The sequence below is a fragment of the Bufo gargarizans genome, chromosome 3, assembly GCF_014858855.1.
Source record: "Bufo gargarizans isolate SCDJY-AF-19 chromosome 3, ASM1485885v1, whole genome shotgun sequence".
Taxonomy (NCBI): domain Eukaryota; kingdom Metazoa; phylum Chordata; class Amphibia; order Anura; family Bufonidae; genus Bufo; species Bufo gargarizans.
Genome location: NC_058082.1, coordinates 88,952,198 through 88,965,830, shown reverse-complemented (window position 1 = coordinate 88,965,830; position 13,633 = coordinate 88,952,198). Strand labels below are relative to the sequence as shown.

At 39.6% G+C, this 13,633-nt stretch overlaps 1 protein-coding gene across 4 annotated transcripts in view; it reads right to left on the bottom strand.

Annotated features, from left to right (window-relative positions):
- Positions 1-13,633, bottom strand: part of LOC122930938 (paraspeckle component 1-like) — a 121,708-nt gene that overhangs the window by 40,750 nt on the left and 67,325 nt on the right. For 2 of the 4 annotated variants that reach the window (XR_006388192.1, XM_044284683.1), the window contains exons 7-8: positions 4,695-4,752; positions 1,762-1,961 (exon numbers count right to left, since the gene is read on the bottom strand). The exons of 1 other annotated variant lie outside the window; for it this stretch is intronic. Coding sequence is in view for 2 of the 3 variants with exons in the window: in XM_044284683.1 (XP_044140618.1) it covers positions 1,762-1,961; positions 4,695-4,752 (258 nt within the window). In the remaining variant the exon portion in view is untranslated. Of the gene's footprint in view, positions 1-1,761; positions 1,962-4,694; positions 4,753-10,203; positions 10,495-13,633 lie in introns of those variants that run through there. One more of the 4 variants, XM_044284684.1, reaches the window with a different exon arrangement.

Here is a 13,633-nt window from a genome sequence, read left to right as displayed (position 1 = left end):
CTGGCGGAGCCCAGATTACCGGAATATCGTAAAGGAAGATAGACATAGCCTCACAACGAAAGAAAATTTTAAAAATAAATAAAAATCAAAGTGGATTATATTCTTTGCTCAAGTCAAAAGGATAATCCTACAAACCTTAATTAAATTTACTACTACAGGTATTTAGGTATGTGGCCAATACAAATTTTGTTAAAAATTAATAAATACATAAATAAATCAAAACATCACTTTATGCAAAGAATCTCTTTTGCAATAGTGACGAATGAAAAAAATAAAATAAAAGTTGTTTTAAGGTTACTATACGATTTAAAGAACGGACCTTTTACAAGAATCAGATTTGTTTCATGACAACTCGAACATCCAAACAAGTATTCAAAGGAAATAAATGTCAACGTTCACATGCTAAAGTGCATGTAAAACATTTCACTAATTTACCAAGTACAAAAAATAAAAAATAAAGTTTATATGACGCTTACTTACAAGTATGAATCACAAAATCTCTTTATAATAGTCATTTTAATAAGTCCTAATAAAATAACCGTTAACACTTTGGTATGCAAGGTTCTTAAATATATTTGGAAAAGAAGCCAGCAAAAATGTGTTTTTATCAAGAGTAATATTTAGGATAGATTCTAAAATCTAAACGCATAATTCCTGAATTTAATAAATTTCGTAAAAATATTAAATTGAGAATTGAAATACCGTATTTTTCACCTTATAAGACTAATTTTTTTACCCTCAAAAGTGGGGGGAAAATGCCACTGCGAATACTAATGAAGTGCTTCCATTATGGAAGCGCTCATTAGTACAGGAGGACCCGGAAGCGGTGAAGGCTCTGTACTCACCGCTTCCTGGTCCTCCGCTGTCAACTGTGCAGGCTGCGCACAGCGTGATGGCGCTCTGACCTCATGCTATGCGCGCCGGTTCACAGCACAGCAGACAGAGGAGGAGGAAGACCAAGCGCGCTGCAGGTGAGTAGCGGCGGCATCCAGGAGCAGGAGAGGTAAGTTGCTTTTTTATTTTATTTGCTCTGTGGCACTAGGGGCACCATAAATGTCACTGGGGGCTCATAAATGGCACTGGAGGGCTTATTCTGAGGTCTTATTAACACTGGGGCTCTGATCTGAGGTCTGATTAGGGGGCTTGTTAACATTGGGGGTCTGATTGCGGCTGTCAGATGAGGTCTGATTAACATTGGGGGTCTGATTGCTGGCCTGATCTGAGATCTAATGAAAAAAATTTTTTTTCTTATTGTACTCCTGTAAAACATGGGCGCGTCTTATGGGCCGATGCATCTTATAGGGCGAAAAATACGGTACTTTCAACAAATGTTCTAAAATGTGCGGAAATTACAATCCTTAACTCCTATTTAGAGCGTTACCGGATAGGTCATGTTAACGGCGAATAGAATATTTTCCTTAAATAGTAAATTAAACTAAAATTTAAATTTTACAAAATGTGAGCAAAGACTATGATCACACGAAAAAGGCTAAAATTATTTTCTAATTGCATACTAAACATTTATAAAAATGGATACTTTTTTTTAAAGACATAATATGAACAAAAATGAGAATTTGTACTGTATACCAAATATATATATATAAAATATAGATATACATTATGGCTATCAGTCACTGCGAGGTGAAGGGTGGTTGGTATAAGAGTGCAAGTGGCTAAATAGTGGAATCAAAAGTAGGCTAACTGGATTCCCCATTTCAATCACAATCACGTTTTGATAAGGAAAAACTACTAATACATTACCACTGCTCCATTATCTGGCATCATAGCCGCTCCAATGCTTGCAGCTCCTTCAGAGCCCATTGTAGCACCAGGACCCATTGAAGGGCTTGAGACAGTTGCCCGGTTGGCGATATTCATCCCCATCATTGAAGGAGGAGGAGGTGGTGGTGGTGGTGGAGGAGGAGGACCTTGGTTTACAGCAGGAGCTGGGCTATAGGTATCTATGTAAAACAATCTTTACTTAGAATGGTTCTTTTATCTGCTGTACCCATTGAACATTGAATTATTTCTAAAGAGTTAATATTTAGATAAACTAGAGGCCATTTAGAAAATAGACAAGAAAACAGGATACAAATTGTTCTTTGCAAAAGTGATCGATATTTCTAAACTTTCACTTCAAGCTTTTCTTGAAGAACAGACTACGGTAAATAGGTTCAGTCAAAGAATTAAGTTCATTACATTGCAAAATGGGTGCTCCTTATTCCGAGACCAGAAACGATAGGAGGGATTTTAAATGACTGAAAACTTAAAGATACACAATACAAGGAATTATATCCACAAGTTAAATGTAATGAGGTGTGCCGGGTAACGATATTTCCTGGGTTACTTACTCAATGCTAGTCAAAGAGTAAAGGCGCCTCGAGACGAGCAGATAATTCGCTAAAATTCTATCAATGATTCATGTTGAATGATAATTGTGTAGTGTAAATGTGCGGAGCAAAATAATGATTGTTCTCAAAAAGCTTGTTCAATACTTGTAGAATTGTTTATGTGAACCAAGTAGTTATCGTTTGTTAATTAACTGTGGTAATATAAAGGAACATCCGTTTTAAAGGCTATGAACACCTTCGGGGGCAATATTTTTTTTATGAAAACATTTTACTCATTTTGATCTTTATTAAACCTCCCAGTATTTAGGTTCTACAGGGTTAGGCCGCAAAAAAAACCAGAAGCCACCCGTGTGCCTGCCGCAATTTGCGGAACGGGCGGCCCATTGTAGAAATGCCTACTCTTGTCCGCAAAATGACTTAACCATCAGGTTTCTGCGCAGACGTCCAGATGTACAGTCTTCATCTCTGAACTCCTGATAGCTCATAAACATTCACTTAAAGAGGACCTTTCACCTGGAAAAACATTGTGAACTAAGTATCATGACATATACAGCGGCGCCCAGGGATCTCACTGCACTTACTATTATCCCTGGGCGCCGCTCCGTTCTCCCGTTATGTCCTCCGGTATCTTCGCTCAGTAGGTTATAGTAGTAGGAGACTTAGGACTCTTGGTTATAGTAGGCGGAGTCTGCCCTTGTTCTGCTGGGCGTCTCTTCCTCCTAGGCTGTAGCGCTGGCCAATCGCAGCAGCAGAGCTGACAGCCTGGGAGTTTTTTTTCTCCCAGGCTGTGAGCTGCGATTGGCCAGCACTACAGCCTAGGAGGAGGAGACGCCCAGCAGAACAAGGGCAGTCTCCACCTACTATAACCTACTGAGCGAAGATACCGGAGGACATAACGGGAGAACGGAGCGGCGCCCAGGGATAATAGTAAGTGCAGTGAGATCCCTGGGCGCCGCTGTATATGTCAGGATACTTAGTTCACAATGTTTTTCCAGGTGAAAGGTCCCCTTTAAGCCATAATCTTTAATATGTTAGTGTTATGGGGCTGTCAGGAGTTCAGAGATAAGATCTATAAAATGAGCCTTTAGAGCAGCAACCAGAGAGTTCTGTATGAAACTGAGATACTATGCACATAGACAAATTTTAACTCTTAGGGGGGGGGACAACAACAATTTTTTATAAAAACCAATAGATTTTTTTTTGTTCCAAAATGAGTAAAATGTAATGACAAAGATTCCCCAGGAAGGTGTTCATAGCCTTTAAATAACTAAACGGGATTGTCTTTAATCGCCCATTTAATTATCTACTCATCTAAATCAAACCTAGCTACATTTTGCAATGTCATAGTGACATATCAAAGGTTTTGATCAACAGGGGTTTGAGTACGAGACCCACGCGGCAAAATAAAGAGTTCAAGAGCTCAGCCGAGGCATGCGTCTCCTCACTGCTTAAAGATGACCTTTCATGGGTTCAAACATTATAAACTAAGCATCGTGATACGTAGGGCATAGTGCAGGGATCTAATTGCACTTACAATTTTTTCAGGGTGCCGCTCCGTTCGCCCACTGTGGCACCCGTTGTATTTTCACTGTGGGCCCCCTGGTATGGTGATTAATAGCATCGGAGCAACGAGTAGGAGACTGAGTCTTTCTCCATGGGCATCTCCTTCTCCCTGGCTGTGGCACTCTACGCTGCAATTCGACAGCGCTACGGCCAGAGAGAAGGATGCGCCCACGGCGAAAGACTGTCTCCTCCTCATTGCTGTGATGCTAAAATTAGCATACCAGGCGGGAGAATACAATGGGGGCCACAGCGGGCGAATGGAACGGCGCCGAGAAAAAATAGTAAGTGCAATTAGATTCCTGCACTTTGCCCTACGTATCCCGATACTTGGTTTATAATGTTTGGAACCATGAAAGGTCCTTTCAGACAACCTCAGACTTTTTACTGAGGAGCACAGCCCTTCTAACCTCTCATTTTAGCCATTGACTGGAGTCTCAATGCTCAGAACCACTCCAATCAAAACTTCAGATACAACACAAGTACAGTTATATCCATTTTATTTTTGTAACAGTACATCAAGCAAAAATTGTAACTGTCTTTGCAAATGTTATTATATTGTAACATTACAACCTAGCAAAGTTAAAATCTCAATATTAATTTTATATACTGATTTAATGTTAAGTACACAATAAAAATGAAAACCCTCATACAACAGGATGAAGTATAAAATATTTTAAGTAAAACAAAAAAAAAAAAAGGCCCACGACAATATCGATGTCAAATTATGGGCTGCGTGGACGAGGAAAAAAAAAAAAAAAGGTTTCCAGTAAAAATCCCTACCTCCCATATTTATTGCTCCTCGGACGCCCATATCACCCATCCTCAAATCCTGTTCTCTCTGAAAATAAACATAGTTTTTGCAGTCAACCTAGATAATACGGAATTAAAATGTGCAAGGGGAAAAGTATTTGACAGTATTATTTAGTGTGGTATTTTATACCATCATGCAACGGTAAAAAGATAAACAAACACAAATCTGAAGTCACTTATGTCGAAAGTAATGCTTGCTGAGAAATGAAAATAGTAAGTATACTAAACTAGAAAATTTGCATTTTAGTATGACATTGTTGTGTTCACATTCCTACCATTTCCCTTTAGTCACCAGTAACACATCGATAGAGCTTTAATAGGCTTTAACTTATATTCTGGTTGTAGAGAGCTTCCAGTCTTAATAGGATCATATAAAAAGACAATAAAATAAAAACTAATATAGGAATTTAAATTTTTTGGTGCATGTTTCCTTTCCAGTGTGCCTCAAGATAGGCCATCAGTATCTGATGGGTCCACCAATCACATATTAACGACCTATCCTGATGGTAGGTCATAAATAGTAAAATCACTAAGAACTCCTTTAAAGGGAACCTGTCACTGGGAGTAAAAACGAACTTTCCGGCTGTAAGCTGCCTTTATGGTCGCTCATTTACACATTTATCTGACAGAAAGAGAGACTAAGGCCTCTTGCACACAAACGTATTTTATTTCCGTGTCCGTTCCTTTTTTTGCAGATCGTATGTGGGACCATTCACTTCAATGGGTCCCCCCAAAAAACAAAAACAAAGTTACTCCGTGTGCATTCTGTTTCTGTATGTTCGTTACACAAAAAAAATAAAAATAGAACATGTCCTATTATTGTCCGCATTACGGACAAGGATAATGTCACGATCAGTGTGGGGGAGGGGGGGGGGGGCACCACACTGAACACAGGAGGTAAGGGGAACATTTACTGGGCTTGGAAACTCCTAGACAATCCTAATCCGGGCCCTATCAATATGAATATACCCTGAAGGTAGGAATATTCATATGCAGGATACCTAGGCCTTTATATACCTATAAGGCCCTGGAAAAGGTTAGGACCAGGGACAACCCATTCCTCCCCAGATGAATGAATGGAAGTCTCTCTCTTTAAGGCCAAACAGGGAATATAACAAACACAAACAAACGAGACACTTAAAGGGGTTGTCCGGGTTCAGAGCTGAACCCGGACATACCCTTATTTTCACCCAGGCAGCCCTCCTGAGCCTGGCATCGGAGCATCTCATGCTCCGATGCGCTCCAGTGCCCTGCGCTAGATCGCGCAGGGCACAGGCTCTTGTGTTTTCAATAACACACTGCCGGGCGGTAACTTCCGCCCGGCAGTGTGTTCGGTGACGTCACCGGCTCTGAGGGGCGGGCTTTAGCTCTGCCCTAGCCGTTTTACTGGCTAGGGCAGAGCCAAATCCCGCCCATCAGTGCCGGTGACGTCACCGGGCTGCCTGTCAGCCCCATAGAGAGCCCGGTATGTCACCGGAACTCAGAAAAATGCCTTTGCCCTGCGCGATTTAGCGCAGGGCAAAGGAGAGCATCGGAGCATGAACTGCTCCGATGCTCATGTCAGGGGGGCTGCCGGGGTGAAAATGGAGGGATGTCCAGGTTCAGCTCTGAACCTGGACAACCCCTTTAACTTCTGTAGAGACTGACAAGCAGGAACACCATAGACAAACCCAAATGAAGATATCTACCACAGTCAGAAGGGTGAGGTCAGAATATAAAGGGTACAAGTGATGACCATTGAGCAACAGCTGAGAAAAGGGAAGTGGTCATTAACCCTATCAACACTGAATCAAGAGAAATCAAGGAGGCTGTTAGATTCCTCCACGCTCAGCCAATCTACTTGATTTCCTGACATCAGTCACCTAAGGGACCGTGACACATATTACTGTTCTATGAAGGGCCAGCTTTTCCTTTCCGCATGCGGATGTCATCCATATTTTTTGCGGACCTGTTTTTTTGCACACCACAAAATACATATGGTCGTGTGCAAGTCGCCTAAAAAGGTAGAAAGTACACAATTAAAATCGAGATTAATAAAACCGTCAAGGAAAGAAAAATACAGTTCACACAAAAGTCAGAGTTTGTTACATAGTTTTTTTTTTTTTGAATTTCACCACTATTTAATCCAGGAAATAAAACGTAAATCAGATCTGATCGACCCAAAAGTATCCACTATCTACCATAAAGCAAAGTGCAATTTTATTTATTTTTTTTAAGTTAGAAACTAAGCAATATGCAAGTTCCATTCTATATAGTACTTGAACAAGATATGAAAAAAGGAAATTGTGGCGCCAGATTTGAAACGGCTTAGTGTTCTTACGACGTTACACGTGGTAACTGTTCTCTTCGTCCCCTTTAGTCATTTATAATAAATGGTTACTCTGGTTTTACTTTACAAAGCAAAAGCCTCACATGGGATTTCAGATCGGTGGGGTCCAACTCCCAGCAGTGGTCTAACTCTGTAACTGACACAGCTCCGTATTAAGTAGTGGTCGGGAAATGTACTGCAAGCTCGGTGCCATTCACTTAAATTGGACACTCTGCTTTAGTACATTTCCTGACTCCTTCCATTAGAGGACTGTTGGGGGAGCCGGGAGTTGGACAGCTTGTCGGTATTTAATCCCTGGAGAGCCCCTAACCTAAAATGCATAATTAATTATAATGGGGTCTACTGGATATCTAATAGACATCTGACAAACAAATCACCGCCACATGCAGTAATATTTCATCCTTTATCGAAACCTCCAATGCAGATGCGTCTAATACACAAATTTAGAATTTGCATGTCAATGAACAAAAATTGTTTAAAAAAAATAATAATAATGTATAAGATGTTAAACCACCATCTCAATATTTCATGTGAATTAACATTTGCAAATCAAAAACCTGGATCCTCTACATAGAGAAAGTATTGTAAACCATGATTCAACATTCAAGAAAGAGCCTTCATGTAAAGTGCAGTCAGTCATTGTATAATTAAAAGGTTCTACAAGTGTCTTATAGAATACAGATAATATAGACAGGAGTTTTATGAATCCTATATACAGGAAAGCAGTTTCATTTGGTGAACATTTCAACAAGAAGATCAATATGGAGATTGCAGGGTATCACAATGCAGTATTAGTTAGACACACATCAGAACGTGAATATTGGATATACGGTACAAGCCCAGTCAATGGGACTTGCCTAGCCATGACTCTAGGATGCAGCCTCTTTACATGTCTGCCCCAAAACCAGATGAAAAACAGCTGAAACCTTTCAGAAAATCAGTACAACCCACACCACAATTTTTCTGGAGTATTTAATACGAACACTATACCCACGTCTGTTTCACTTGGTCACTATTTTCCTGTTGTCAGGACTATTTAGTTGAAAACACCATTAATACCAGGGCACTGTACATATCAAGATGGGTTACATCAAAAGTACATAAAATGTAAGAAAGTACAGAAAAACTGGAGATTAATGAATGGCAAACTGATACAGCAGGGCTCTGCCCATGAGGGCTTACAATCTACAAGTGATCAGAGAAACAGAACTGTATCCAGTCTAGGCAATTCTATGAGAAGTAAAATCTCTACCGTCCTACTGGTCTACTACAATGAGACAACTGGACACCATCTAGGGAACACGAGCGGCCAAACACATTGGAAGAGGCTGCCCTTGGTGCTCTGAACGTCTAAAGCTACAGATTCTTAAAAAGTGCTTTGTATGCCCAGTTCTGTAAAGGAAAGTTATGGTTTAAAATTTAAGTGCTACCTGCATCGACCATCTAACATGTATCATTGCCCTCCTACTCGCCCCCGATAGCAGATTCAATGGTACAGAAGGAGAAGTCACTTGGGAGATAAGCCGCCAGGAGTCTGCCAGCAGATTACTCCTCCCTCTTCAGAACGTACATGAGCCGCTGAGCAGAGTGCATGGGAGGAGGTCGAGAGACATCGCTGTCAATAGCTATCAAAAATGTATGTCCAGCCTTAGTGGCCATTAAGAAAGACGCATTGAACCAATGTTAAACAAAAGTTCCATGTAGTTTATCAGAATCGAAGGGGTTCCAGATATTACATATTGAACACTGATCACAGGTTTAAGTCTCTAAACGAGGCCTCAACAGCATTATGTAATGAAAAAGCAGTATTTGCCAAAAACATGAAATTGAAAGGGTTTTTTCCAAGATTTTTATATTGATAACTTATCCTCAGGATAGGTCATCAGTATCTCATTGGTGGGGGTCCGACACACAGGACCCCAGCCAATCAGTTTTTTGAGAAGGCACTGGTGCTTGCAGTAGCGCTGTGTCCTTCTCTCAGTTAAGCCTAGGCCATGTGACATCACGCTCATAGATCACATGGCCTAGGCGCAGCTCAGCCCTATGGAAGGGAAGACCAAGCCACTATACAATGGACAGCTCTGTGCTTTTTCCAGATGATATCTCATCAGTATAAAAGTCTCCGAAAACCCCGTTAGTCAGCATGCTGTCTAATGCTCATACTTTACATTGCCTCATCAGGGACATTGTGGCAACATTACTCTTACCTATATTTACTACCATCACTACCAATATCACTGCAGCGTAGGCCCAGTGATCTGGCAACCTGTTTCATGGTACGTGATAGTCTTGCTGTGCAAGCCTAGTCCCCAATGTCACCAAGTTGGGGCACATGCATATAATATGCCCACAGCATTACCACTAAGCTATAACATCACAGAGAGAAGAGATGCTCATAAATAGCCTGCTTACAGTCTATAACACAATCTATGGCTATTCACACTGCTTTGTCAAATATCTATGGGGGGTTATATCTGGAATACCTGTATAGGCAAACACTGGAATTTGTCACATATAGCCCCTCATATTTAAAAACATACTATGTGTCATATCCAGAAGGGACTATCCCTATAAAGGGCATCTGTCAGCAGATTTGTACCTATGACACTGGCCGACCTGTTACTTGTGCACTTGGCAGCTGAAGACATCTGTGTTGGTACCATGTTCATATGTGCCCGCATTGCTGAGAAAAATTATGTTTGATATATGTAAATGAGCCTCTAGGAGCAACGGAAGCGTTACCGGTACAGAAAAGGCTGAGCCCATTGCTCCTAGAGGCTCATTTGCATATTTAAAAACTTATGTGTTGGTCCCATGTCCAGATGAGAAAAATGAAGTTTTAATATACACAAATGAGCCTCTAGGAGCAATGGGCTCAGCCTTTTCTGCAATGGTAACGCCCCCGTTGCGCCTAGAGGCTCATTTACATGTATTAAATCATCATTTTTCTCAGCAATGCGGACACATATGAACATGGTACCAACACAGACATCTTCACCTGCCAAGTGCACATGTAACAGGTCCGCCAGTGTCATAGGTACAAAACTGCTGACAGATGCCCTATAATGACGATGTGCTAACTTACTTCCCAGACTTAAACTCGGCTATTGAAAATTTTCAGTCTTCAAATAATGGATGTTGGAGTCGAAGTTAAGTTTCCAATATTTTTATTCTTAATATACATGCACATGTTAAAAGGCTTAGTCACAATACTAACACATTTACTTACACATCAGAAATCTACTCTGACAAGACACGGTACAGTTTTTAAGTAAGCGCTAGGGTATGAGAGTCCAGACAAGATCTGGGGCAGCGTCGTTATAGAGCCATTATATGTGTTTGGTTGAGTATTTCCTGTAGTTTGGTTTTCTTTTTTCCATGTTTTCTCCCCCCTCGCCTTGTAGGTTTCCTCTTCATCTCAGTTCTCATTGTTGTGTGAATCTTAAAAAATTATAATTAAATTGGTTTTACCACACACAGAATATCACTGCTTTTCAGATAGAGACATTTGGCAACTCACACACATTTTTGCCAAAGGAATTCTTTAAAAACAAGTCAAGCAGAAAGTACGGCAATATGGATTCCAATACATAGCACAAAACGCAAGTTTGCTCAGTATTTAGCATGAATCCTACTGCTATAATCATGGACTGCATATGTATTGCCTAATTAGACTAAAATCCACCTCTAGTCTCATGAGAGGCCTACAATACAAGCCTTTCCAGAGATTCAGCCATGTATAAACCTCATGTAGGTGGCTGTGAGGTGAGCTAAAAAGGTATAGCACATGTGCAGAGGCCATAGGAAACATCTCTTAATATAAAATACTTTCAGCCGCCCCATATTGGATTTCTGTTCCAAATAGCTAAGACTAAAATCATGCAAAAGTATGCACCCAACAAATCTAATATTTACCATGTACATTTCATCTATTTGCCAGCTCCTGGAAGTCTGGCTACATGCCAAGGGGCTGTTCTAAGAGTACCTGAGAGAAAAGGAGACTTTTCTCTAGCAGAAGGCAAACTATTATTTTTGTAATAGAAATGGAGCCTCTTCCCCCACTTAGAAGGCTTTGTACACAATTGGGCATTTTTTTAATTTATTGCTTAGTACTCATTTTAAGCTAAAAATCATTTTTCAAATCTGTCTTTTTTAAAAGTGTTGAGCCCTTTTCTCTCTACAGCCTGGAGATTCTCTAGTAGAAGGCTCTGTATTTTTTACTTCTTCCGTCAGGCAGCTCAGCTGACGGCTCCTTATCTTAACAAATTGTACTAAAGTATTTATGACCTTTTAGTAATTTAGAGATAAGGGTTATTAGATGACTGGCACAAAGTGAAAGTACAATGCACAGCAAGACAGTTATCCCTTTGTGACAGAACTGAATATTTTTTTAAAATCAGTTAGTTTTTATTTGTAAATTACACTTTTTGTACAACCAAATACAAGTTATGATCTTATCACAATGTAAACAAATAGAAGAAACATTCTTCAAGTAATTTAACAAAAAGGTACAAATATAAGTATATCAGGTACTCTATATCCCGCCTCCCATACCTCCCTCCCTAAGAAGAATAACCCCCCTCAATTTTACAGCTGAATATTTTTAATAAAGTCCAACTGAAAAAAAAATATATTTTTAGCCCAAAATGAGTAAAAACCAAAAATCAATAAAAAAAAATGTCCCCAAAGGTGCACATAGCCTTTAAAGCATAATCAGCAAAAGCGGATTCTTAAAGCAGACATCTTAGATATTGTACATGACAATTTGTGTAAAGCTTTGGGGAGTAGCAGAGGTGCAACCCAGCCCACCCAATGTCCAAAATAACAAAAAATTCTTGATCGACAAAACAAGATATTAAAGTTAGTTTAGCTCTGATAATTCAAGTCTGCTCCTATTCTTTCCTCTATTGATATGAATAGAGCATGTAAATAAATGAGGCTAACAGTAAACAGACTTAATTTTAGATGTAAAATTCCACAATGGACATAGCCAAGATTTTTAAGATCACTAGATGTACAATTTAAGCACAAAGCAGAATACCAAATATTACAAGTAAAATTGAAAGTTGTCATTAATGCAATTTTTCATTATTTTTACTAACGTCATTGGCAGTATTACAGTATGGATCCCTGAAACTAATGTAAACTGCTAAAAAAAAATGACCAACAGAAGTTTACATTACAATTTCATTAAAAAACATCCTTCTGTCAAACAATCTTATGGTGATCTAGAAGAAGCTGCTAGAGATTGATCCACCTTGAACTACATCACTGAAAGCGGTTGACGGATTTTGACTCAGTGAGCCGTTTCCACAAGGTGGCGCTGGCGAGATGGTTCTCTTTCCTTGGGAGATACATCTTTAGATTGTGCCTTGAATGGCTGCTACGAGTTAGTTTATAAGTTCCATGAACCTTTCAAGTTTAACAAAAATTATAGTAGTCACTAAATTTTAAGTGTTAATCCAGCTTTTGAGGGGGGAGAGGGTAAATCTAAAAAAAAAAAAAATAAATAAAAATAACTTGCCTCTTCTTTTCCCTGTGATCCAGCACAGTAGCTCCTGTGGTCCACCCGATTATTGATTAAAAGTAGTTTGCACGTTACCGCTGCAGATGTGCCAGTGGATAGGTGCCATATTATGGCCCTAATCACCAAGTGCTGATGCCATTAATACAGAATGTGACAGGACAGCAGCCACTGATTGGCTGCAGTGGTTACATGCCGGTTGGATGTAAACAATCACTGGGAGGACCTCCAGAGCTGGGCCACAAGGGAAAGTGGTGAATACTGCACTTTGTCTTTTTTCAAACCATTGCCGCCGTTTATGTTTTTTTCACAAGCTGGTCAATGACTTTAAGGGGTTTCCCCATAAACACCATTTATCACCTATCCACAGGGTAGGTGATAAATGTATGATTGTGCAACCACTAGGATCCCCACCAATCACAAGAACAGGTCCTCTAGTGACCATTGCTTTATTAACCACTTCACATCTGGGCCATTTGCCCCCTTCCTGACCAGGCCTAATTTTGAAAATCTAACATCTCACTTTGTGTGGTAATAACTTTGGAACGCTTTTACTTATCCAAGCCATTCAGAGATTGTTTTCACGTGACACATTGTACCTTATGCTAGTCATAAATTTGAGTCAATATATTTCCCCTTTATTCATGAAAAAATCCCAAATTTGCCCAAAATTTTGAAAAATTTGCAATTTTCTAAATTTCTATTTCTCTGCTTTTAAAACAGAAAGTGATACCTCATAAAATATTTATTACTTAACATTCCCCATATGTCTACTTTATGTTGGCATCATTTTGGAAATGTCAATTATTATTTTTTGAGGACGTTAGAAAGCTTAGAAGTTTAGAAGTAATTCTTAAACTTTAAGAAAATTGCCAAAACCCACTTTTTAAGGACCAGTTCAGGTCTGAAGTCACTTTGTGAGGCCTACATAGTGGATACCTCCATAAATGACCCCATTGTAGAAACTACACCCCTCAAGTTACTTAAAACTGATTTTAAAAACCTTGTTAACCATTTAGGCGTTCCACAAGTATTAAAAGGAAAATGGAGATCAAT